This window comes from Hippoglossus stenolepis, chromosome 10 (genome assembly GCF_022539355.2).
Source record: "Hippoglossus stenolepis isolate QCI-W04-F060 chromosome 10, HSTE1.2, whole genome shotgun sequence".
NCBI classification, from domain to species: Eukaryota; Metazoa; Chordata; class Actinopteri; order Pleuronectiformes; family Pleuronectidae; genus Hippoglossus; species Hippoglossus stenolepis.
Genome location: NC_061492.1, coordinates 15,402,361 through 15,429,761, shown reverse-complemented (window position 1 = coordinate 15,429,761; position 27,401 = coordinate 15,402,361). Strand labels below are relative to the sequence as shown.

General features: G+C 41.8%; 2 protein-coding genes across 10 annotated transcripts in view; one reads left to right on the top strand and one right to left on the bottom strand.

Moving 5' to 3' along the window:
- Positions 1-962: 962 nt before the first annotated feature.
- On the bottom strand, positions 963-18,529 carry inf2 (inverted formin 2). 9 transcript variants are annotated; one of them, XM_035167621.2, is made up of 23 exons: positions 18,312-18,522; positions 13,807-14,217; positions 12,939-13,054; positions 11,686-11,845; positions 10,743-10,776; positions 10,341-10,482; positions 9,775-9,907; positions 8,953-9,546; positions 8,040-8,185; positions 7,874-7,935; positions 7,686-7,788; positions 7,505-7,590; positions 7,277-7,377; positions 6,123-6,193; positions 5,915-6,022; positions 5,220-5,290; positions 5,013-5,133; positions 4,732-4,896; positions 4,409-4,511; positions 4,179-4,331; positions 2,997-3,863; positions 2,641-2,694; positions 963-1,532 (listed from the first exon to the last, which is right to left on the bottom strand). In XM_035167621.2, the coding sequence occupies exons 2-22, from the start codon at positions 14,201-14,203 to the stop codon at positions 2,642-2,644; spliced, it is 3,786 nt and encodes a 1,261-aa protein (XP_035023512.2). In that variant the 5' UTR covers positions 14,204-14,217; positions 18,312-18,522; the 3' UTR covers positions 963-1,532; position 2,641. The 9 variants fall into 9 exon arrangements, 8 of the variants coding, with proteins under 8 accessions (XP_035023512.2, XP_035023513.2, XP_035023511.2 ...); XR_004697642.2 differs by having other exon boundaries at positions 2,641-3,863; XM_035167622.2 differs by lacking the exon at positions 2,641-2,694.
- Positions 18,530-23,174: 4,645 nt separating this feature from the next.
- dnajc17 (DnaJ (Hsp40) homolog, subfamily C, member 17) overlaps positions 23,175-27,401 on the top strand; it is a 34,409-nt gene continuing 30,182 nt past the window's right edge. The window contains exon 1 of the mRNA XM_035168466.2: positions 23,175-23,391. Coding sequence (XP_035024357.1) covers positions 23,311-23,391 — 81 coding nt within the window. The 5' untranslated portion in view covers positions 23,175-23,310. The remainder of the gene's footprint in view (positions 23,392-27,401) is intronic.

Sequence of the window (27,401 nt, the reverse complement as noted above, 5' to 3'; positions counted from 1 at the left end):
AGGCTGCGGAGTCACCGGGGAAAACAGACTTAACGGGATGTAAAGTGGAGAAGTTTCACCGACTAATGTTTGTGTCCCTGGCAGAAAAAAAAAGCTGCAATGTAGTTCTTCTTTTTATTAAAAAATATTGGTCACACTTACTTGCTACCAAAAGGAGCATAGGAAAATTATCTTAATTAGTTACGATATATCAGTCATATTATATATAAAGACATTAACAATCTATAATTTCATGTGTTGTTTGTCAATATCCGTCTTATTATAAATACATATAAATATGTAATCTAATGTTCCTGGAACATTGAAAAAGTATTATTTTTATTATATAATACATATTTACATACACATATATTCATATTTTTATTATATAAAAATGACCATTTATGTACTTGGTCCCTGGGACAGATTTAGGACATTCAACCCTGCTTGATTATGAATTTATCGTCCATCTTGATTAAATATATAAATGAAATTGATGTTCATTTCAATGAAATTCATCAAGGGATGTGAGATATATTAGCTTTTTATCACAAGTCATATTTTTAGAAAAGAAAACTGCTCAGTTGTGGATACAATTAATTCATGGAGTTGAAAGTAATTGATTGAAAGACTTCAGAGTAACAGTTGAAAGCTATTGTCAATAAATTAAATACATTGCATAAATCTGCGTGAAATTTCATAAAATATTTAGAAAACACAAGGTATGTTGATAATTTAGTTTGAAAACACCTTTATAAAGGTATAAGGGTCACATATATGTAATTTGAATTATTTAATGACAGCCACTGCCAGGGGCCCAATGGAGATGTAAACATCTCAATGTATTTCTCTAAATATGGTAGATTTTCTAAAATGTTGTTATTGCAACTTTATTTATGGAGCATACTTATTAGGTCTTATTAAACTGCATTTGTATCCTCACTACTGCCATCTGTGTAACCAGGCTGATAAAAACACACAACTCAATAGTAATTCAATTTATTAAAATATACTTCACATTAAAAGTTACAATGCATCATATGATGTCCTCAGCATTACTGTTAAGAGTTCATCTGAACAATATATATACAAAGAAATGATATTTTTTACGAATTACAGTTAATATCTGGCACCAAACACTGCATCTTTCTCTCTCAAGGTTCTGAAACATAATTGGAGCTCATGATAGATAACAAAACATGCATATTACAACAACTTTACAAAACATACAAAGAATTTTCATATTTTTTTGAATAGCTCTGAATCAAAAACACCCACATTCACAAGAAAGAAAACTACAATTCATTTACATAAAGTGATATTATTAAATCCACGCTGTGAAGAACCGAGCTGTAGATGGGTTTACTCTTCATGGTCTGGAAAGACAAATCATCACAAAAGAAAGACCTCTGCATCCTCTCTAAGGCAGTCAATATTCACATAGTCTCTCACTAAATAAAATATATATATATATATCTTCGGTTTCCAGTTCAGAACTCCACTGAGAAATTAACATTTTCTTTTTCCTCTCGATTTCCTTTTTCTGGAGTCACCTGGGGAGACAAAGGCTAAAATGAATAAATGGAATCAAAAATATATCAAAGTAAAATATTTTAATCTCTTTAAAGCCATATTCAGACCTATACATAAAACTGTTGGCTCAAAGGCCAAGAAATTTGGTCACAATTCTTTAGCGTGCAGACATGACTATTTCCTTAAATTTTTTTTAAGTTATAAAAACATTTTTAATGTATTTACAGCCCATATATATATATATATATATATATATATATAAACAGTATCTTCCATCACAGTCAGATTTACGAACCCTTTACAGGAAGCCCACGATTTTGTAAGAAGATTAAAAGAATAAAAACAGTTTCAGCTGCTTATTTTAGGAAATGGACAAGAAAATATGAGAAACAAGAAGTGAAAGGCTTTCATGAAACGACTCAAGTCCACGATGACTTCACGAGACACCACAAACTGCGAGGTGGCTTGAGACCAGAGCACTGATGTAAGATCACGTCATCATTGATTAAAGGAGATAAAATGTTATATACATATAAAATGCTAATATTTTCCCCCCAGGTTTAATGGACATAAGAATCACCTGAAGACACCTGAATTGGCTCAAACAAGGCCGGAGATAGACTTGCTTTTAACTGTGCATGTGTCATGGCTGACTTGTGCATCCTGCATCCATTTGGTGTGTTGGTTGTATACACATGAACAGTAGGGGCAGTATTTGACATCCGGTGTCACCATGTTTTTTTATTGGCAGAATCCAAATCCATAAGGTGTATGTATATACACGATCTGAGTCTTGTACTGAGCCCTCTAGTGGACACTCCAGTAACATGCATACTACACAGCGAGTATGGGAATAATTGCACTCATGACGCATGTTGTCATCTATGCGAATATGTGTCTAAATAGAAAGTAAATCTCCGGCCTTAAGCTTTAGGTTTGATAACCACTGCGTTGGAAAGGTTTTAGAGAGAAAGAGCAGGTGTTAAAAAGCTGGACAACACAGACAAATGAAATCTTGATTCCAGTTAGAGCCACAAAATGACGTGTTATTTGTGACAAAAGCGTCGACAGTGATCATTAGCATGATGGTCCTGCTTACAGTTTGCCATCCCATCGATTTTGACCTACCTCACTGCAACACACAGCCCTTTTTATGTTTAGTGTGTCCTTTCCCACTGTTACCTTGTGTTTCAGAGAATCAAAACGGAGAGCAGAGCATTCAAACAAAACTGACCACACATTGAAATCCATTCAGTATTGATGTAATCTGAAAGTCTGCTACAAAATGCATCCATACTCTTTCGTATAAAACTGAATGTAAATCATGCAAAAAAACACTTAAGAACATATACTAAAATAGCCCATGCAGAAAATGTAAAATGCAAAATGCAGTAAAACCAAAACAAATATGGATTTCCTTTTAAGACACGTCAAGAGACTAGCATTCCAAAAGTGATGTTTATTGAAGTTAATGGAGGAGTTACCTTGGTTACTCTTCTTTTTGTTTCGTTTAAAGAGGCTCGGCTGTTTTTTTACGTCGGGCTTCAGGGATAGAGGCACCGCTTCAGACACCGATGACTGGTCTTGTACTTCCACTCCATCTGGGACGTCATACTCGAGCTCATCGAGGGCGGTTAAATGGCTTTTAAGTTCAGAGATCTTGCGACCGACAGCCTCGTCTTGGCTGCACGTTATAACGACAATGGACTCCTGCTCCTCCCCACCGTTCTCTTTCCCGACAGTCTCTGTTAAATGGCTTGTTTTATTACTAGTTTCCCCTTCTCCATTTGTATTGCTTTCACTGCTCTGTGTTACATTGACATCTGTACTAGGCAAAGGAGATTCCTTGACCTGAATATTCACAGCGATGTCCGCTGGTTGCTCGGGTGTCAGATTCTCAGGGGCCAGGCTGGAAGCGCCATCTAACACAGCCTCCAGCAGGTCGGAGTCTGAGAGGGAGGACGGGCTGAGGACGCTGGTGTCAGTTGAATCCAATGAAAAGCCATTTGTTGCGGGACTTGGTTGATGTGCCCCTTCAACCTGAGCCAGAGGTTGTGTTGTAGCTAGGGAAGGCACCGAAGGCGTCTCTGGGGGCTGGGCCTTCTGCAGCGGCGCAGGTCTTTCTGGGGGGGCCTGCGTGGTCACCGCTCGCTCTACTGGGGGTGTGTTGGGAGGTGGAGCTGCTCCGTCTGATGCGGCCCTCTGCGGGGCAGGTGGCGTCTCTTCTGACGGGCTGATGAAGCCGTTCACCTCGCCTGTGCTGACCTGGCGACCCTCTGTCCGAGATTTGCTGGGAGTGGAACTGGTGGCTATTTCTGCGGCTTTTCCGTCTGCAGGCTTGGCACTTGATCCTGAGGAGCGGGAGAAGGAGGGAGCATTGACGTACATTAAGACAACTATTATCTTGGAAACGGGATGATATTAATAGAGTGGATGGAATGCATAATAGTAAAAAGGGCACTGCATAAACAAAAGCTAATATAGCTACACAAAAGCAGCAGAGCGATGAGGCTAGCTTAGCGAGATGAGAGCAGTTTTTAAAGTAGAAACAAACAAAAAAAGGGCAGAAATAAAAAGCAAGACAAGGCAGTGTTGTGGCTTGCAGTTAAGTGGCTCGGGAGCGGAGCTGGAAACTGCAGATGGCGGCCACACTCTCTTGTCCTTACCAGGTGGGCAGGTATCCCTACGCTTTTCACTAGAAGGGAGGCTTTCCGAATCGCACCTTGGCCTGGGCTTTCTGAGGCTGAAACCTTTCCTGATATCCGCCAGGAGGTGGTCGATGATGCAGCCGTCGTCGTGTGGCACGAAGCCTTTCTTGACTGGAAACAGAGAGGTGAAAGTTCAAATCACATCGTCGTGGGAGAAGTGAGAGAAACGGAGGCTGTTCGCAACTTACTGATTTTTCCGTTCTCTCCCTTCTGTCTCTTGGAGTCTTCCTCTGCCAGCTGCTTCTTTCTCTTCTCAGCCTTGGCCGCCTGCTCTTTCCTGCCTTTGTTTTCCTGTCATCACGAAAAAAAGGATGTCACTCACTGCCGAGTACAAAACGTACTTAGCAATTTGTCACCATTTCGTTTGGACAGTGAAATATTAACACTTATCAGTTTCTCAGTATAATGATACCTATGATCCAAAGACACCCCCGTACAGAAGAGTAAGACTGGATGGCTGTAATAAATGTATCATCAGAATGACTGATGCCAACAAAGCATCTTCCCTGACCTTTAATGCTTTGATGAAAAATTCCCGAAAACTCCTGAGGGTTCCAAAGAGTTCCTCGAGCGACAGCTGATTAGCGTCCTCACATAAGTAGACGGCCAGCTCACTCCTCTGCTTGTCGATGTCAGTGAACCTTTCGTTTAAAGCGCTACATGCCTCCACACTTTCCTGGAACAGAGAAGAAGAAGGCGGTGTTTGGAATGTAGCTCCAGTTGCCAAAAACATCATTGGGTCATGCATTTTGGCTCAATTTGTAGGGAAAAACCAGAGACCCGTCATCTTACTTCAAGAACTTCTGCATACTGCTCCTTCACCTCCTCCATAGAGACGGAGACCTTCTTGACCGCCTCGTTCAGTCGTTTTAGTAAGGCACTGGCTTCCGACTGAACAGAGTCCAGATTCACTCTGAGGACAAAGTGTAAGCGTTTGTCATGGGTCTGTTATGGATCACTGAGAATATGAGCTGGAAGGAAAGTGAAAGGTATCATTACCCTGCTGCCTTTTGACAGATCTCTATATCGTCTGGCAGTGCCAACAGCTCCGGATGGTTTGCCTCTGCCTCCTTTGGAAAAGAAGCGAGACAGTAGTGTAATTAAACAGATTCATGACTAATGAAAAAAAAAAAGAAAAAGAGAACAGGTTGTGGCAGCTGTGAGCAAATTTGGCCCCGTTCAAACCTGGTATCAACATCCATCCTGAGAGATCCGATGGCAAGTGTGTTTGTGAAGATCAAATTAGGCTGATTTTAGACAGCTTGAGTTAACAGATGTGTCCGATGACTACGTGTGTATTGTCACGAGCGAGAGGAGTCAGGAGGGGCTGAATGAATCAATGAGCTGCGCGCAGATCTGCTATGAACAAAGATTTTTACCAATTTAAGAAAGTACCAATCATTTTGTGGAGGTCAGTGTTGATATTGTGGCCACAAACAAATCAACGTATGGTCACTGAAAAGCATTAAAATATGTGTTATTTATTGTAAAACTGTAGCGGGTCAGAGAACATCAGCTGAGTAGGAGGTCCATATGTGGCCCAGGACGCATTTTCAAAAAGAAGGAAGCCACATGACAAACAAAATGTGGTTTGGAGGTGGTGGAGGTTCAGACCTGAACACAGCCCTGACCACTTGAGATCGAATCACTCAGGTCAGATGTTATCTCGAGGTCTGAACTGGGTCATTATGTACCTCCAGGATGTGATGAAGCAGCGTGATGCGGCTCTTGTTGGCCTTGGTCTCTGTGAGCTTGAGCAAGGAGCTGATCTTGAACCCCTCTGCATTCCCTGTGTGACTCCCCTGGAAGCAGAAAGATGATTTAAAAAAAAAAAAGAAAAAGCAAGCTCACTGTAAATGTCAGCGTGATTAAAAAATTAATGAGGAGAGAAGAGGCTCTTACATAGTTGAGAAAATTTCCCACGTCGAGGATGAGCCTGCAGAAGCTGGGTATGAGCGTGCTCGCTCTGAGAGCTGGGAAAATAGTTACATCTGTTTAGATTTACTGTGAATGACTAATTCATGAATTAAACTAGAAGTACTGTGCTGTGGTTAAGTGCTTCCAGCCAGTGCAGTTTCAGTCCACACACATTTTAATCCAGACTTAGGACACTTTGACCAAATTTGTTAAATCAGAGAGTCGAAGTGGACGAGGCTTTGAAAGTGACGCATTCATGAGGCATAAAAGGGTTTTGCACCGTGATCTTTGACCATCAAATTCTTATACCAATACCAAAGTTACATTTTATTTATTTCGATTTTATTGAGATATCTCTGGCATCTTGTTAATGTCGGCGAGGAGGCATACTAGAGCGTAAGAGTGACATCTCACTTTAAGCACAGTTCTGGTTTGAAAAGTAAGTTCCCCATTCATTTAAAAAAAAAAGGAAAAAAAAAGGGTTTAGTGTGTTCATAATTATTTTAAGAGGGAAGGAACCACCCATCCCATAAACCATTGCAGATGAACCCTTTCCAACAACTTCCACCAATTCTTCTTGAATGTATCGTTGTGGGATTTTCAACCCTTTGGACCTATCCCACCTGAGGATTGTGGGTAGTGTAGTACTTGATATACAGATTTGTGGCCACTACAGGAGCATATGGGTCATTGACGTGACGCCTATATTTTCTGTCCGACTGCATTTTCTTCTGTTAAAAAAAAGGTTTAAATACATAAAGAAATACCATATATAAGCAGTACCTCTCCCGTATATGTACACACTTTAAATTTCCAAAAACCATTAGTTATTTCAATGTTTCTGTTTTGTCAAAATATCATGTGGTGCGACCGTCCGGCCATGACTGCTGTTGTGAAAACTTCTTTGAAATTACTCAAAATCTATTCAAATTTATTTTCTGCCATATTTAGCATGATTTCCAAAGTCTTTTGTAGTCCTGTACAAAATTGCAAAGCATTTGCATTTATATTTCCATCATAGTACACAAACAAGCTTTGTCCGATGATGTCCATTTTATAGGATTTTTACATCTGGAAACACACTGTGGATCTCTGTTAGTTATGAGTGAAACACAGCTGAAGAGCTTTGCTTTACGTACAGTGGCAGGCCTCCTCCAGCAGCTTGACTTTAGGTTTGAGCATGTCCAGCACCGACGAAGTCTCCTCACACAGCAACATGCACTCAATCCTCAACTGATAACTGCAGAGACAAGAGCGAGAGAGCAAAGTGAGTACGGAGCCAAGTGTGGTGAAAGGCATTCGACTGAGAAACATCACGTTTACAGCGCGTACATAGTTATCAAACTAAGATTGGAAATGACAGTTACCATGGCACAGTGAGGAGGCAGGTGTAGAAGCGGTCAACATTCGCCAACTTGTCCTTTTCTCCTTGGAAGGACTTCAAGTTTTCAATCTAGATTTTGAAAAGAAAAAAAAGGCACAAGACTGTGACTCAGACAGGCAATGGCATTGTCAAGGGTGGATCGGTGAAATCTTGTGAGAACACACCTCGTGCTTCTCTGGTAGAAGCTTCATAAGCTGCTTTAGCACCTCCACATCAAACTTAGTCCGGTCGCCATTCTGAATCATGGCCACAAAGTCCTCATTTTTACTGCAGAGAGATTATCAAACACAGTGAGCTGTAAAATAAATTCAAATATATTTACAAAAAACATGAAAATGATGTGATATCTCACCATCTGAACTGCTTCAGGAATATGTTCAAATTCAAGTTTTTCTTTGGATCAATGAATGTAATCTATAGACACGAGGCAGAGAGACATATTGATTATTCAGCTTTGATAAATCAGGTGTGCTTGTTGTTCTGAGGAGCGGCGTTGTCGAGTGTTTCACCAAGCGCACCTCTTTAGCCTCCTTCTTGACAGGAGCAGCTGCCCCCTTGTCTTTGTGCTCGGTCACCGGGAGACAGAACAGCTGCTCGATACTGCTGTAGTTCGGCTCCGGAGGAGGAGGCTCCTTCTGAACCGAGGCCCACATGGAGGGACCATCTGCGTGTGTGGAGAGAGACAGTGAACCTGTGACGAGCTTGTGTGGCCGTTTTGTAACGACCCGCCAATCTCATTTTGAAAGAGATGTTCCCTCAGCATCATAAAATAACACCTGATTATGAAAATACTGGTCTGATAAGCTTTAAAAAAGGTTCAGTGTGTAAGATTTAGGGGAAAGGGATCTATTGGAAGAAATTTAATAATGAAAATAATCCTAGTGATGTTTTCACTAGTGTGTTTCAATTGAAATTGTACGAATTGTTTTTAAAAAACTAGAACGGACCATTATATTTACATCGGGAGTGGGTCCTCTCTACGGAAGCCGCCATGTTTTTTTTTTGTTTTTTTTTACAATAGTGCAAACTGGACAAACTAAACACCTTCAGTTTTTATGACAACTGAAGTTTACCACAGGTTCTCTTTCATGTTTGGAAGGGGAGGGTGAGGTGAGAGGTATTCAGCTACATGCAACTTCACCACTAGATGTCACTAAATTCTAAACACTGTACCTTTAAAAAAGGTAGGGTTGGTAATTTGTTTGTGAAACACTTTCCATCTTATTTGTTGAAATCCTCTTCATGTTCAGGTAGCCATCAATAAATAAAATTGTATAGGAAAAAGACAGTGTACACGTGGCCCTCACGTGTAATAAACACAAACCACATTAACTGATTGGCTTGCGTACCCGTCTGTCACTAACTGACCTGCCTGCTTGAGCACGCCCTGATTTAAAAAATTATATTAGCTTTCACAAGAATGTAACTCACCAGTAACACTACGGAGTTTCTGCCAGTTGAGCTTTTTCATCCTGAGGGTGGGACATCGGTACATCTTGGCGGGCGCCGTGCACCCCAGGGACTGGACGCTCTGGGCAACAATCATGCCTGGGGCGGGAGGAGGCGGAGGTGGCATGCCAGGTAAGGGAGGCGGTGGTGGTGGTCCGCTGCCCATTCCTGGTAGTGGAGGAGGAGGAGGTATGCCTGGGCCGCCTGGTGGAGGTGGCATGCCGGGTAAGGGAGGAGGTGGTGGAGGTCCACCAAACCCTCCAGGTAGCGGCGGTGGTGGAGGAGGCGGTGGGGGTGGACACTGGTTTGAAGGGTGGAGCAGGGGCCCGGTCATGCCAAAGGGAAGAGGAGGAGGAGGTGGTGGGGGAGGTGGGGGAGGAGGGGGAGGCGGAGGGGCGGCACAGAGTTGCTTCTGGGAGGACGCAGCGATCATGACTGGCTTCTCTTCGTCCAGCCCCGTCTGCACAGCCTTGTCCACTCCGACCTTGTGCCCGTCCACTTCGTGATGACCCACTCTGCTCTTACCTTTGGAGAACAGGAGCCGCTGTGTGATCTTCTCACAGGACTCCATCTGAGCTGGAGCACAAATACAAACACACACACACACACACACACACACACTAATAAACCCCATCTGAAGAGACTTCTTTTACTAAATTACAAGCTTTCAGCCATCGTGTCACCAGCCTGGCACAGCAGCCTGTATCGCATCGCTATGATCTAATTTGCCAGAGGAGGCCATTAGCCTCTCCAAATATTATTGACCCATATAGTAAATGTTTTGTTGTTTCAGTGCTGACTCACAGTCCTGGGCCAACAGCACAGCTCTGTTGGTAATAGCCTCCAGAGCCAGCCAGATATCGGAGCGGCCGGGCCCCAGCACCAACAGTGTCTGCAGGATGGAGAGCAGCTGGAGAGAGGCTGGAGAGCTGCTCACCTACGGGCACACACACACACACACATATTAGTAATTCCTATTATAATATTGTTGGTCAGTTGCATAAAAACAGTCCAAGAAACGGCATTAATTACAAAATTCACATGAATGCCACCTCATGTCAGGACAACTCAAAGTTTTAGAATATCTTGGAACCCTAATTGCCCAGTTTCAGACATCACTTATTAAAAATCAGCTTTAAATAATATGCATGCATGCATGCATGCATGCACGCACGCACGCACGCACACGCACACACACACACGAAACATTATGTTTACAGCATCCAGGTTCTTTCCTCATTCCAACTTGCAAGCACATGAACACATTGGAAGTGGGAACGACGACTTCTCAACTCGGGAAATGGGACCTTCAGAGGGGCATGAGAATGAACAGTTCGCCCCTTGTGGGAGTTGATGAAGTCAGTTCTCACCTTGTTGAAGAGCGTAGTGAAGACTTCCAGGGGATCACTCATGTCGATGCCCCCGTACACCCGCAGCAGCTCCTCCTCATCTTCAGCCATCGCTTCTTCAAAAGCCTCACATTGAATAATCAAGTCTTCATCGTCCTGCTCCCTGCACAGCACAGCACAGCACACACTTCACTAACCGCGCAGATCGACACATTTAAAAGCCATTTTCAAGAAGCAACCACGAGCACCTTTGCTCAAATGACTGAGAATTAATGGGACACAAATTGCAGACAGCTTTTCCTAAAACCACCACTCTGCTAGCAGGGATTACATGCTCAAACTATTAAAATGCAAATGCCACATTTAATTTATTCTACAAAATCTGGTTTAAAACTAAATGTGAACAACAGAAGTGAGGCTCACCTTAACTTCGGCAGAATATCAAGTAGCTGAAGCCCTGTGAGACAATGATAAAACACAGCTCTGAGTTCACTCAATTATCACTTTTTAGGAACATTAATCTTTTAAAAAACACCATCACACATCTCCACCTAGTGACAAATGTTAGTTCTCCACAGGTGAGCAATCACAGTGGAGGAGTGGCCAATCAGACGGGTGATTGGTCCAAGGTGGTGGAAGAAGTTTTTATGAAAGTAAGAGGGTTTATGAATGATTTGCCAAAATATCTCAAGGGCAGTAAATTCCCAGGCAGCTTAACATCTTGGCCTCACAGCAAAAAAGACCATGTGTTCAAGTCTGGACGTCACCATCACTGTGAAGTTCATCCCGGTTTTTGTGCCGAACATACTGGGATCCTCCACTAAGGCTGCGATTAAGAATTATTTTCATTATCGATAAATCAGTCGATTACTTTCTTGATTAATCGATTGGTTGTTTGGTCCATAACATGTCAGAAAATATTGTTGTTGTCCACAAACCAAAGATATTCACTTAATTGTCAGTAAAGCAGCAAAGAAATCAGGGGATAAGGGGATAAGGGGAAAGCAGATAGATGTGGAGGGTGATAGAGTGATTTAATCAGTGTTAACAGGGATGGCGTTTTCTCTAAACTGAAGCGTTGAATGGTTATGTCATGCGATGTTGTAAAACGCGTGAACACACAATGCTCTCTACACTTGAGGTTTGTTTCCTTCTCTGGCTTTTTGTCAGAGTGAGAATGAGGTCATTAGACCTATTCTTAGACGGACCCAGAGGCAGACATATTTGTAATAGAGCTCCGTCTGATTTCCCCTCTGCTTTTCCACTTCCAGCACAGTGAGGGGGGAAACACTTCTGTTGCTCCCACAGTTTACCACTGTGTGACCTCGCACCAGACTAATGACTAATTGTGAAACAGAGCACCCACCGATAAACTCCTTTCTCATCTTATCTCTCTGCCTGATGTCGTCTGTGCCGAAGATGATGGCGTTGATGACACTGAGGAGTGTGACCATGTAGGGGACGTTATCTGTCGCCTGCAGCTCATTCATGATCACACTGAAGCGATACTGCTGCGTCTTCACGCCCTGAGGAGGGAATTCAAGGCCGGTGAGAGTTATCGTCTAAGCATCATTGGGTGAGACTGTGATTCTGCAGGAATCTTAATGTTTATGCACACACCCTGCCAACAGATATTTTACACACTGATGATCCAAGGCCCTGTTCAGACCTGGTATTAACATTTTTATTCAGTCTGAGTTTACAGATGTGTCAGAAGTATGTGTGTGTCGGTTCATGTGTGTGTGTGTTTGAGCGAGAAGAGTAAGAGTAATAATAATAATAATAATAATAATAATAATAATAATAATAATAACTATATTTGTATAACACTTATCTAGACGAGGTTACAAAGTACTTCACACAAAAGTCCATGGCAAAATTAAGATTCGATTGTAATAAGAGATATTCTGTTCAGTCCAATTTAAAAGCCAAATCATAACACAATAAGGTCAAGACCGTACGTTTGTAGAGAAAACCCAACAGTTCCCACAATGAGCCAGCACTTTGGTGACTGTGGAGAGAAAAAACTCCCTCATTAACTGGGAGAAACCTCTGGCAGACCAAACTGAATGTGGGTGGCCATCTGCCTCAACCGGTTGGGGTGATGGGAGAAAACTGGGGAAGAGAGGAGGTGGGTGACAAAGAGGGAGTAGAAAAAAGAGAGAGATGGGGGATCAGGAACATCACACTTGAACACTATAAGACTGAGTGTTGTAATGAAAATAATTACAAGTCGCATGTTAGAAATGCTTTTTTATCTGTAACCATAAGTTTTGAGCAGTGATTTAAAGATCGGTAGTGAGTTGGCGAGTCTAATCTCATCAGGCAGTAAAACTATGTCCAATTCATTGTGAAACTGTAGCAGGTCCGATGACGTCAGCTGAGTAGGCGATCCTCCGTATGTGGCTCAGGACATGTTCATGTTCACACAGTGAAATGAATGTGACCACATGTTTTCCCAGACCACTCCGATTGTTGGTTGCGTTCAGACCTGTACTTCACACTGATCGGATCACTCAAGATGGATTTTTAAAAACAGGTCTGAACAGGGTGTCAGATCAAGGGCAGTAAATCCCACTTTTCAAATAAAACCATTCTTTCACGGGTGTGTCCACTTGCCTTGTAATGGTCCAGGGCATCCAGAGCCAGGCGGTGTCCGTCTGCAGAGAACATGCTGAGGGCTGCGAGTAGCTCAAACACCTGCTTCTTCACCATGGTGTTGGAGGTATCCAGGGCTGTGGAGAATCATGATCACACACACATCAATACAGGCTAAACCAAGCCTCTCTCCCTGCTCTTGCCTCCTTGTGTCTGGACCCAAGTAGGATGCACTGACTTTCAGCAACTCATCCTGAACTTTGCCCTCTGCGGCGTTGTGCTGTAGATAAACATGCATTTCTGTGTCTGTTTTGGGGGAAATCCAATATTCACAACACACTGTGACGATACATTTTTTAAGGATGTCCTGAAGTAACCTTAAAATCAATTATCTCTGTGCGAGACAGGGGTGGCTCCAAGGGCAGGGCCAGGGGGGGCACTGGCCCGAGCTGAAATTTGAAAAATCCCTCAAAGCTATAGAGCTAACAGTAAACAAGGATGGACTGAGACAGGAATCATGCATGGATGTTGGACATATAATTGGCCCCTGTGAGTAAACTGTGGCCCCTTTATGGCCCCTGATTTAATCCTTGATCGGTCTTGTACTCAGCCTATACATGACTGAGAAATTCAGCTCTGCAGATCCTCCAATCAAGTGACTAATTTATCATAATCCAAAAGTTAAATACTATGTAAGAGGTAACTGGTGACCCCGCCCTATAATTATGAAGTTGAATTCATAATTAAATATCTTGACCAAATTATCTCTTGTACTGGAAAATTCATTTTCTGGAGTATCTCTGCCACATGTTATATGAGCTAATCTGAACCTAAACCACATTATCATGATATGCAGAAAAATTCAAAGCCTCATGCAAGTGTAGTTAACCTTGTGACAGCTTCCGAATGTATCCCTCATTGTCTATAATGAAGTGGATCCCTGTAGAGGAGTTCATGACCGCCCGCACGCAGTTGACACAGGTGAGCTGCAGCAGGGCGTCGGCGATGCGAGAGCATCCGCGCCCCGAGAGCCGGTCCAGGGCTTCCAGGAGCAGATCCAGTCCGCTGAGCTCCAAGAACTGGACCATCCATGTCTGGTCGCTGCCCTCCAGGCGACGCTTCAGCCCCGAGTAGTTGACCACAGTGGGAACTTGCAGCAGCCTGATGCACAGCTCTGGGTCGGCGCTCTCCAGGTTGGCCTCCTGTTGGGTGTCGGAGTCCTGCGACGAGCCCAAGCGATCCCTGACCGCCGCCCAATTCTTTTTTCCATCTAACTTCCCTGACATGGTGGCTGGTGGGACTGTGGAGGAAAGAGGAGAAAATATGTTGTTAGTGTAGATCAGTCATTCCCAAAGTGTGGGCCGCGGCCCCCTGGTGGGCCGTGAAGCCACTGCAGGTGGGCCGTGAGAGGTCATCAGAAAATAAATAGATAAAAAAGTTTCAGATTTGTAAGTAAGCGTTGATTACCACCAAACATTTACGATTGATTTAAAAAAAAGTTATCATCACAGGTAATGAAACAAAGACATGAGATTTAAATTCCACGTTGTTCTCAGGGAAGCTGCTGATGACGAAGGGGAATCAGAAAGTCCAACTGAATCTTAGCTAACGAGACCCTGGGACCATGTAAAGTGCGCCGCCGACATTTAGAAACTAAACATGGACAATATTTATCCAAGCCTCGAGCATCTTTTAAAAACACGCCGAGAGAGCATCGGAGCCAGCTACGCGGCAACATCACCCCTCTCATCGGGTGAGTTACAGGTGACACGATGTCACTTCACGCGATGTGTGATTCAATATCAAGTATATCGAGATAAACTGCTTGAGGTGTCAGACCAGAGGAAATCCAGTGTTAATGTCAGGTTATGGACACGTGATAGCGAGCGTTTTTTGGGGGCTTAAACGCCTTAAGTATATTTGGTTACGCCTCAAATGTGTTTTTCTTCTCCCGGATATTCTTGTTGTGCTCTGTTATACAAACAGCAAGAATATATTTTTAACAATACCCTATTTGCACTTCATGTTTTTTTTACATTGGTTGCTTTGCAAATTGTTACGCTTAAATGTGGATGTTATTGGATTTGCACTGCATATGCCTGCGTTCATATACAATTATTTTTGCTATAAAATTAATAATATGTATGATTCTAGTCCTGTGTGTGCATCATATAGTTGTGATTAAAGGTGTGGGTGGGCCGCACACATTTTTCAGTTTTCAAATTGGGCCGCGACATTCTTAAGTTTGGGAATGGCTGGTGTAGATTATATAATGTATAAAAAGATTCAGTCAAAGTTTCTGTCATTTTCGGTAGTTCTTATCACACTGATGTTTGTTCAAATATGAGTTTTTCGGTTAAGTTTGTTTTTTTAATTAGTTATTTGATGCCATAGAAATGGGGTGAAATGTTGTGATTAACAGCTGAGACTGGCTCGCGATTGGTCAAACTCGGGTACTGGCGGGACCTTGATACCCAGACCATGGTGACTACTGTGCAGACTCGTGCTCCAAACAACGTCAAAGCACAAGATGGTGGCCCCTGTATCCGGGATATTTTGGTTTCATTTTTGTACAACGGGAGAAAATGGAGACTGGTCGTGCATCTTCATATAAAATCTATGGTGCAGATGAAAATATGCCTTTTTTTTTTTGTTTTCCACTGATGCCGTCTGTTTGCACTGATAACTGATACAAAAATGTTGTCCAGTATACAACGTCGTCAGTGTTATCCGGAGCACAGGAAGCAGGCCAAAACCAGGCCTTATCAGACAGGAAAACAGAATGGGAAATGATAGCTCTGCAGTTTGTAGATGAGTTAAATTATGTGTCAGCGGTCCAGTCATCATCAGCGCTGCCAAACATTCCTACTTAATCCTGTTTGAAAGACAAGAGAACCGCTGTCTGCTGTTCAAAAAGGCACAAAGCTGAGCTCAGTGTTGTCTGGACCAGTGTGTATCCTAATTCCCAATAAACATAAATGTATTTCAAAGTCATTACTTAAGCACAAATAAACACTGGCGCATACGTAGAAACCACTGAAGAGAAAAGACAATATCATAACAAACATATCTGATGTTTCACAAGAATGCGCTCATTGTTCCCAGAAGGGCTCTTTTTTTGGCGTTTCCCCAGAGCACATAGTCCCCTCTTGTAATAACCTGTAAAACTATTCACTGCAGTGTGTTCAACCAACAAGTGTAAGCACATTTATTGTGTGACTAATAAAACCATCAAAGAAGGAGAAAACGTTCTCTCAAAGTCTCTGAATGCTGCCTCTCTGTGCTGCGGTTGTGATGTTAGTTGCTCCTGCAGAGATGAACAGTGTGACTGGTTCCTCTCCTGTCTCCTGTTGTTCATTGCACTCCTGGCACGGATGAGATATACAGATGAGGCACCGAGTGATGAGTGCATGGAAACACGATGCTCTGAGGAAAGGTCAGTCCCAGAGACAAACTGGAAGGATTTATAACTTCCATCATCCCAAGGCTCGGCTCAGCACCCTGCTTCATTACAACCTGTTTGCAAAAAAGCATCCCTCTCTTTTCAAATGTTAATTCTCGAGGAACAGAAGCGGCGACTTGTAAAAACCCCGACAGAGTGGATTTCTATTCTAACTAAATGTAAAATGAAGCTTATCTGTTCCTCAAATATTCTGGCAAGACATTTGTCAGCTCAGGCTGCTGCATTTAATCCTGCTCCCAGTGTGAGTGTGTTACCGTGGCAGCAAGCAGACAGACAATGCTGTCTTTTTCATTCTCTTTTTTTACAATAGGCCTTCTCAGTTCTCTTCAAAGAGCTGCGTTCACAAAATGGGGATGGGGGCGCCTCCCTTCCGGCCTGGTGAGAGAGCTGTGCCATGACAATTGTTCCGACACCCTGTGGTTCAGGAGCACATTGTGTTGTCATGTCCAGTGTGAGCAGGGAGCAAAAAGCTGCGAGTGGACGATTGTAATCTCGAGAAATTTCACAACATGATCAAACTGTTGAGAAGATTCTGGGAGTTCATTGAAGTGTGTGTGTGTGTGTGTGTGTGTGTGTGTGTGTGTGTGTGTGTGTTTGTGTGTACTTGTTAAAGGGAAGTGGTTTCCTGGGACAGGAAACTTGGCTCATGACAAACACGCTGGGGTGGCAGCTCGTGATCCTCTTTGGAAATTTCATTCCACAAGATTTGACTTCGCATGCCGAGCAACTTCAAAGACCATTTGCATTTTCTTTTGTGCATGCCTCAAATATGAACAACTTTGCCTTGCTCTCATCGGTGTCTGCCAGTGCTCCCACATGCACCGCTAATAGCAGGCTGATTCACTGCACACACAAACAGAGCCTACTCATCTGTCCTCTGGTCCATCCGCCCACACAGCGGCCCACGGTACAGCATCAACACTTATGAACAGGCACAAACATCTCCACAGATTTTTCCCTCTCATATACAAAACATATGCAAAGAGGGAATAGTTCTTTCTCCCCATTTTGCAGATGTGCTGTGTATGTTATAAATGAGTAAATAAACTAATAGGCTGAGTGTTTATTAAATCTCATGCAGTATATATTTGTTTGTTTTCCACTGATTTTGATGAGATGATGATATTTATTACTGTGACATTAGCCATAAACCTCTCAGCACTAGAATTATCACCTTAAACACGTGTGAACATCTGGATCATGTGTTGTTTTCTTGACTGGGTAATTATAGACAGCTACCCAAGCTTTGTCCACACCATAAATCTCCATGCAGTATTTGCGGAATTAAAACATCTGGTTCTCATTTGCCTCCAAACCTCCCGTCCTCCCCGCTCTGCTATGTAAGGGAGTGACCAAAGTCCACAAGCAATTTTATTTTGGGGAGGAATCTAATGGAGTGCTGTTAGTTCCCGTTATTTCCTTAAATCCATGGAGGTTTCTCCAGCTGTTCGCAGCACGTCCGCGCGCTGACAAAAACATAGGTGACATAGGTGCACGTGATCCAAACATGGCATTAAAAACTGCCATCATCAGTAGAAGTGATGTTTTGCTGCACAGTTTATTTCCATCCCAGTCTCCCCTTCATCCTGTCTCCAGTGAGGGGACAGTCGATTACCACCTCCAGGTTGGACCAGACTGAGCCACAGGAACACTGCTGTCACTTTGCCAGGCTGCATTATGTGACAGCAACAACACAACACTAACACAACGGCGACATAAACGGGGCAACATCGCAATTTTGCGCTGCGATTACTGTTTTGTTGCACACACCGGAGGACGTAACCGGACCAGTCACATCGCAGTGGCGCGTAAAAAAACCAGCAGAAATAAAGAAATCAACACCGCGGATGATCAGCTACACTACACATGTCACGTCTCAACACACTGTCCCACGGATATCGATCACACATAGGATGAGTGCGACCCCTTACCTGAGTTTATTCCATGTATCCGCACGCGTCCTCTGCCGCGCTTCGGGGGGAGATGCGCTCCGCGGTCATCCACACAAACCCCTCACCCTCCGGAGGATGGACCGTGCAGGGGGTCGAACCTCTGGCTGAGCTGCAGGGAGGATGGCTCCGCTTTAAAAATTTGTCACGGCCCCTGGGCTTTTCACTCATTTGGAGAGACCGACACTGACAGGGCAGCGTCACCAAGCTCAGACATCCGATCAGGGCTTTTCAGAATAAAACCCTCTGCGTAACACGTTTGATGCAAAATTATGATTATTCTTTTTCCGTCCTCAGTAGCAAAAGGGCAGAGTGGAAATAGACATGTAACAAAATAAGTCAAAATAAGTAAAGATACAATATAGACACAAGGAAACACAAAAAAAAAATACATTTACAAAGTAAGGAAGCTAAATGTTTTTCTCAATGGATGAGCATTGGGTTGGGAGATATGGCCAAAAATGACATCAACATAAATATCACATTGTCGTTTCTTCAAGTTTAAAGATGGATTTTTATTCCTTAGTGTAGGTTGTGGTTTTAAACTCTTCTTCATGGAGAGAATGACAAACACTTAATGAAACAGCAAAACATTATACAAATCTGCAGTAGATCAATTATGTGTTATACTCCTGTATTTGCACAATGCATACGCAATACATAGACATATATTGAATCTTATATTTCTATTGATAAAAAAATATAGTTAGATAATTACTGGTATAGCTTTATTGACCAGCCCTAGTATGGCATTTGACTGTTCCACAGTACCAAAACATTACAAGTTAGATCAAAGTCATATGAAGAAAACTGAATTCAGCTAAGTAGCTAAAGAAAAATGATATTGTCACAAATTCCCACAGCAATAACCACACTGCACTTTATAATGTAAACATAAAAAACAGTCCACAATAAATAAAACAGCTAAGCTACAAAGCTGAAAATAGAAGCTGGCAAACACATTAGCCTCTGTGTGGCTAAATTAGCACTGAGCCGATTACAGAAGGGATTATTAAACATATGAAATCACACAATATAAAAAAAAAAGGGGTTTAAAATTGTCTTTTATTTTTTAGGCAGGAAGGGCTGGTTTCCGGTCGTGGTGTACTTGCTGTTGAGCAGCTTGAATCTGTTTGTGATGCTGAACGTAAGCAGCCAGTGGTTGGGCCCTCCTCACTCATCCCCATCCCATCAGCTGAATCTGAACTCAGGATGAACGTCTCTGCTGGAGGGAAATAAGTTTCCTGACTGAAGTCAGTAGACAACTCCTGAATTTACAAGATGTCCCACGGTTACAGAGTACACATTCCTATTATACTCTTAAATGAACGTGGCTTCATTAGGTTCAATAACTGAAGGGTGAGCATACAGTCTAAACTGCCCTGAGTAGCCTTTTAGGGCCTTTTAACATACGTTTTAAGGCATCATGTTATATTTTAGTTCTCTAACAACAAATCTTAACTAAACCATTACATTACATTACATTTCATTTAGCTGACGCTTTTCTCCAAAGCGACTTACAATAAGTGCATTCAACCATGAGGGTACAAACCCAGAACAACAAACCAGTGTTCCTTCCTCCTCTCAGTGGACTTCCACACATTGACTTTGAACTTTAAATCCATAAATGTCCTTTGAATGATTCAAATTCAGAATTCAGAATCCAGACAAAACCTAGAGACACTGGGATACAGACCAAATGTTCTGTTTTTCATAGCTTCAAGGATCTAGGAATGTGAAATCCTCTCTCCTACACCACACCAACAGAGCACAGAGTCGTTTGTTTTCTCGATTATCTTGGACTTGAGACAAAATGTTTCCTTGTGAAGCAGACATTCCAGCAATGCTTAAAAAATTAGAAGTTCAAGAATTTCTTATCTTCATTCGGTTTGTTTGCATTTGTCCTCAAGGGCTGTGGAGATAAACAAGTTGTTATAAAACAACAGGAAAAGTGTGGTTCTTGTGGCTCTCCACTGTGTTTGCCTTTTCTTTAACCTGCTCTGTAGATTTATTCTAAGTTTGATGTGAGCTAAAATTGTCAATTTACTTATATGAAAACTTTTGTTTGAATATGTAAATTTTGTTAAGAACCTGCGGTACCGTGTGACTTGAGGCTGTTTAGCTTGCTATAGAGTTTCAGTGCCTCAGACAAAGGTATACTACATGGTCTTTGTATTGTTTAACCGCTTTAGGTCCCCTGGGGCATCCCCATAGAAGGTTTTGTTCCTCAAGTTAAAGAAAAACTGGGCTTCTAATGAAGAACAGTGAGAATCGGCAGCATGGCCTCCTCGTGTTACAGCTCCAAAGGATGTGCGGGGCAGCAGAGATAAGCAGAGCTTCACATTCAAAATAGTGGCCACACATGAGACTGTATTGTTTAAACTGAGCAGCGTACACTGAGCAAATACTATGAACTCATCATGAGTAGTCCAGGCCCTAGCTGGGTGTGTCAAACAGGATCTTCAAACACGTTCACTAGGATCAAACCCCCAGTCTTAAATGTCAGAGTAAACACCATTCTCCTATTTCCATTTATTGCTCTACTGTTCATACATGCACGTGCAACATGGGATTATCCGCCATGATTTTAGCCATAAACTGACCCTTAATCCACCAAACCTGCTGCAAGGCGTGTGTAGGGTGTGGGTTGTGTAGTGTTCACGGGATTTAGCCCTACTGTGTTTGTCATGGGAGTCCTGATAGAAAACAGAGATTATTACATCTGTCATTATGTGCACACAGGTCCCAGGGATGATGACCCTGATGGGAGACAAATCTTTTTCAACAACTTTAGGTATCATTTCAAAAGAGTTTGCAGATATCGTGGACCTGTTGTCGTTAGCTTTAATAGTGTGACTAGATTTTAGAAAGGGACAGCAGACACGTCAGGGCATGTTCTTGGTTCAGCGTAATTGGGTTTCTTCAGGATGTGCTGCAGCATTTGATTGATTTCTTTTTATTGAATGTGATAGTGACAACCGTGACAGGGAAAAGATGATCTGATTAGGACACAGCTCTCTATTTACATTTCATCATTGGCACAAGTTTAGCCGGTTTAATGAGGTAGAACCAACGTCCTCAACAAAGCTGCACCATGAGTCAGGTTTAAACAAAGGTGGAGCCCTGCGGCGCAATATGAAACCACAGGATGTCCACTGCTGATGTTGGCTAATCACACATGTATGAGTGTAGGTGTTCATGCTGGCAGAAATGCACGAATTAGATACAATTTTGAATCATTACTTTAGAGGAAATGTGTCTGTTACAATCATTTAATAAAAGAGGACTCTCTGTACTGTGCTGTTGGATCATTATTTAAATACAAACTGACACAAAACTTTAATGTGTGGATTTGAGGGAGCCTTGGTAAACATATTTGATAATGTGCATGGGTTTTGTGGAAACACAATGAAGGCAAGTGGCCACTCTTGGGGAATACTGAGATATTCATAATACAATATATATAGCCTTCCAAAGTCTTGAGTCACTTACTAACAATACTAACAGAATGTAAAAAGTTAACAAATTGTCATTATTTGAAGTACACTATGTGCTTGAACAAGGAAAACTTTTCAAAATACTGTATATTCAATGATGTGTGGCTTTTCTCAAAGCTATAGAGCTAACAGTAAACAAGGAAGGAGTGAATCAGGAACCATGCATGGATGTTGGACATATAATTGGCCCCTCTCTGTGAACTGTGGCCCCTTTATGGCCCCTGATTTAATCCTTGACTTGCCACTGGTGTGATAAACTGAGTACATGACTGAGAAATTCAGCTCTGCAGATCCTCAGATCAAGTGACCAATTTAACACAATAAAAAAGTTATATACTAAGAGGTAACTGGTGCCTCGGGTCAGAGATGGTTTTCTGTTAAATGAATAAGATGATTTAAATATATTAACCAAATTATCCCTTGTATTGGAACATTTATTTTCTGAAGTATATCAACCACATGTTATATAATCTATTTTGAGCCTTAACCACATTATCATGATATGCAGAAAAATGTAAAGCCTCATGCAAGTGTAGTCAACCTTCTGACAGCTTCCGAATGTACAGTATGTATGCATGGGTTTTGTGGAAACATAATAAAGGCCAGTGGCCACTCTTGGGGAATGCTGAGATATTCCTAATACAATATGTACAAACAAAAACAACAACAAAAAACAAGACAAAAACAAGAAAACAATACCATGACATCACTGTGCGGTAGTTCCTCTTGTTGAGGGTGAAGAACAGATGATGTCGCACCTGTCCGTTTTCAACCTCTTCGCTCTCCAAGCTGGGATTGAGATCTATATTTATCAATGTTAAATGCTCTCTAATCTGTCCACACTCCCTCATGCTACATCACTTCCGGTCACTCGGTTTCAGACGCAGAAGCAAACATTCTCTCAGCAAAACGACTCCAGAAGTCACTGCAAGTCATGCAAATAAAAATATAAGGTTTTAAAAATCAAGTTTCATCATCATGTTCCCACACAATAATGAACTGGTATCTGTAGCCTGCAAGTTGCTCTTGAAGCCATATGAGGCAAAATGTGATTTGTGATTATGAGATATGCAAATGAAAAATAATTATTGAAATGAAATAATAATTTGAATGAAAAAATGCTAACTGGCAGGCAGGAAACACACTGTACAATCAAAGGCATATGATTTAGTAGAAAAATCTCTAACGAGGGATGACAAGCTGAATTTAGAGTTTGAAATTGTTCAAAAAATAGTTCAGGCTTATATAAAAACACTCTTTTAAATGTAAATGTTGTGTTTTTAGTATATTTCGAAAACAAACCTGAGGACAAGCAGCTGAACAAAGACTACCTTTCCCATGATGCAGTGCACGCGCCAGCTCAAGACGTCAAACTCGTGCGTCCTGCAAACCACAACAACAGTTGAATTAGCCACACGCTGACACCACGTTCACACCTGTTATTCTCCTGCCCGTGTCAGTACTGCACGCGTTTGGCTTCAGTCATGTCGGGGAAGGCCAAAGACCTCCTGAAGATGGACCTGTATGGTTTACTCGGGATTGACATCACCGCTACTACGAAAGAGGTACCTAAGTTAGCCGGTTAGCTGTTGAGCTAGTCAGATAAGAAAGCACAGTTCGTGTGGAGTTAGCCGCAGATGTCAGTGTAGACCCTGCGGCCTGCACGAGGTTGTTCACTGAGTCAAAGGTTTGAATGAAGTTGTGTGTGTGAGGACATCTCGTCTCTGCAGGTAGGAGGCTATGCTAGCTTGCTACCACGGAGCCTCCAGGAGTGTGTGTTTGAATGGTGTGTTCTACAATGACGTGATGCATGCGTCTTTTTTGTTAAGTTATCAGAAATGCAATGTGAGAAAACCAGGAACTGAAATGTTGAGTTGTACTGAGAATCCAGGTAGCGCAGGATAAGTCCGGCTAACTGGCTACCGGCTAAAACAGTGTAATACACTCAAGTCACCACTAAGCGGCGTCACTGCATCAGTTAAGTCCTTGGCATCAACACTGATCTGAAATGTCTCTGACAAAAGGATGTTAACTTTAGCTTTATTTCAAACTCAAAGGTCCATATCAGCATAAAGATACAACTAGAATATATGACAAAATACTGAACAATAATATAGAAATCACTGTATATATTCTGTTTTTACTGTATATTTTATTTATAGTCTCTCTGTATATTTATATTTACTTGCGTTTATATTGCATTTTAACTTATTTTTTGCTTTTACTGATGTCTATGTTTTTGACTGATATCTTATCTTAAGTGTACAGGGATTAAACAGAGATTTGTTCCAGTGTTTCCAAAAACAAGATGAGTAGTTGAGGCCCTTGTGATCAACTTTTTTTCAGTCAGTTAATCACCACATACATTTATACTTAAAATTCCTCAATACAGTTTACATTGCTGGCCACAAACATGCAGCTTGAACTTAGTAAAATTCTCAATGCATCATATACAGTATGCCACCTGAAGCTGTTTGCATTACTATAGCTGTACCACATGTCTGCTATGTAATGTGGAGCTCTAAGAAGTAATATTTTAACATCAGCTGTTTACATAGGAAATTTGCATGCCAACATATTTGTCTGTGCATACAATTTTCAGCACTGATGCTGCACATGTCTTCGCATCATTTCTAATGCCCACAGCAATTTGTAATGAATATAAATTCCAAATATTATTTATATGAAATTAATATTGAGCCTACCACCTCACTGTATAGTTTATAATAAGGTTAAATCATTTGAAAAACAAATACATACAAAGAATGAATGCCAAAGAACTTCTAGTTTCTATCTAGTTTAACTGTCATAACTGAATAATAACAAAACAAAATCTAGGAATACACGACAATTTCTTCCTTTAGATAGCTGTTAAAGTGCAGAAACAGTTAATAATAATAAAAGACCTTTTAAATATTGCCAGCCCTCGAAGCTGAAGTCTTGCATACGTTTCACTGTTTTACTTAAGACTTTTTGGCATGAAATATTGTCAATTTGATGATATATTTAGCTAGCTTTTCTTCTTTGCCGCCCTCAAAAACAGTACTTGCCAGTGACAGAACTCTTGCAGTTTTGGAGTGGCAAAGAAGAAGAAGTCATTTCCTGAAAAAAGAAAATTATAGTGTTATCTGGGTGAATCTAATCTAATATAAAGAAGTGTCAGTGTATCGGTAGATTTGTGTACTGGCCGACGGAGCATTTTTGACAGAATTGGAGACATAAGTGCCTGAATTACATTTTGTGCCTACATAGATTTTAAATGTATGTAGAGGAGAGTCCAGGAGTCTTCCTGAGAATCTTCCTCTACATTTCACTTCCCAGCTCCAGAGCGGATCCTCATGATGTCCTGAAAATCCATCTTTTTCCCTACAACCACCACTCACAGTTTCCAACATGCAGAATCCAAAGCCCTGAAGGGAAATTAAACTTGCTGCCAAAAACGAGGGAGGAAGTTAATTTCTTAATTGGATTTCAAAGTCCTGTCCTCCCCAGAGGATTATCCTGGAGGAAGTTAGCGGTTGTGGCTTGGGCAGAACCGAGGCACCAAAATCTAGGAGGCTGGTTCTGTGAGGTCTGTTGATGGTCGACAGAGATAGCAGGGTTTTATTTGTGTGAGTGTGTTTGTAGTGATTGAGCTCTGCGGTTTGGGCTCAAAAAATCAATCAAGTGTGAGAAGACGGTTGTCATCAGATGGGCTACTTATCCCAGTTGTTTGGCCCGCTGCTCCACCACCGCTATCAAGCATCTTGTTTATCTCCGAGCAAGGGGAAGAACATCTCTGAGATTGTATACCGCAGCTTGTAAAACATTGCCTTGACGTAGATGATTTGCGTTCTGAATCTCCTCCTGGTTCTGTTTATCATCTCCTTCTTATTATCACTGCTGGTGACCTTCCTCTTGTCTGATAAATGGGAAATACTGGCTTGTCTGGGCCTATGATTTAATACCTGGATTTGCTTTGTCTTTGTAGTGCTGAGGAAGACTTTCATTGAAGGCTAGCCACCATGTAGAGAGAAGTGCCCATGCATGTCAGCAGGGTTTGGGTAATAATTGCCTAGTGTGTTTTACCTACCACAGATTCTTGGTAAAACACTGTCAACAACCAAGACCACACAACATTCCTTGTGGTTCCTTCAGCCCCTTAAATTGTAGTGTACCTGGTGTGTTACTGTCTACGCAGCAGCTCGATGTCTGGATGATTTACTTCCTACTCTAACAGTGGATTGTGAACTCATGTCTCTCACTGATGAGTTATTTCAGTGAGTGTCGGCTGTGCCACGGCCTCTAGACTACGATTGTCATTGCATCCCATGGTGCACTGGGGCAAAGCATCAGTGATGCAACCTGGGGTCATCAGATGTTTTAGGTCTGTAATCATCAGATGGCGTCACACATGTGGTTAATGTTGAATTCCCCGATCTGTGCTCCACAGTTATATCAGGTGAATATGATCCATGATGTAAAAAAACCTTATAAAGACAAATTGTGTGACGCTTAAATTTAAGATACTTTGGATCCTTAATGTAATCCAATGAATTTGATCATATCATCCTGACATTATTGTATATATAAGTAAATATAGGATAATACTGAATTAATTAGAGAAATGTCTACTTAAAATTTAATAGAAGTAACTATATATTCAAAGAAAGCACAAATACAAATATATAGAACTTGAATTTAGAAAATAAACATACTTTTTTACCTAAGATCTAAACATAAATGCACATCTTTTCTGCATGGCTTGCTCTGTAAAATCAATGTTTTCATATTGACTCATATCTGCACACATATACACCAGGACCAATATGTCTGACAGGCTCATATTGTTGGTTTCCCCAGGTTCCCAAGCTCAAGTCAATCACAGTGTCTCTCTGCTTCTCTTTATTGCTTTTAGTTCACCCCCCCTCAATATGTTCTTTACCTCTTTACCTCTGTCCTTGCTCATCTCCTACCATCTCCCTGTTGTGCCTATTATTATTTTATCTCCAGCTGATAATGTCCCGCAAATAGCAGAGTGTTGTAATTAAGAAGGATGGGCCGATAGCAGATCAGGCAGTTAATCAGCCACACAGACTAGGGGCCCTATTTGGGCTGTGCTGCGGCTGCACCAGGACCAGTTTGTCAACTGTAATTGGCACCAAAGAGTAGTTTAATGAGGACAAGATGTAGGCGCGGAGTTAAGACTGTGGCAGGCAGTGATCAGGGTGACACAGAGTCTGTTTTTGGCCATGTTACTTATCATTAGTCTACTGTTGGCCTGCTGCTGCAATATGATAGTCTTTCCTTAATTTTTGGGTTCCTCCTGCAAACTAAAGTGTGGGAAATAACTGAGATTTCTCCAATTCAGTTTGCTTTGCATATGAGAAAAGAAAAATTGGCCCGTGACAATGTAGAATGGTTTGATGTGCAAGAGAAATAAGACAGAGCAGAATTGTAGGCTCTTCTTTTAGCACAAGTTTCATATGGTTTTTCTCCATCTCTCTTCATCGAGAGCCAATTCTGAAAGGTCATGGTGAACTGCACAAATTGCCTCCCTGGATGAGCCCTGTAGAAAGATGCCACTCGATCTTAG

Bases quoted from the DNA above. Each gene is read 5' to 3' on its own strand.
- inf2 (XM_035167620.2), bottom strand. From the start codon at position 14,203: ATGTCAGGGAAGTTAGATGGAAAAAAGAATTGGGCGGCGGTCAGGGAT. The intron at 10,777-11,685 runs GTGGGTGCTCTG...ATTGTCTCACAG, and splicing joins GATGAGAAAGGAGTTTATCG to GGCTTCAGCTACTTGATATT. The intron at 4,897-5,012 runs GTAAGATGACGG...TCTCTGTTCCAG, and splicing joins AGTATGCAGAAGTTCTTGAA to GAAAGTGTGGAGGCATGTAG.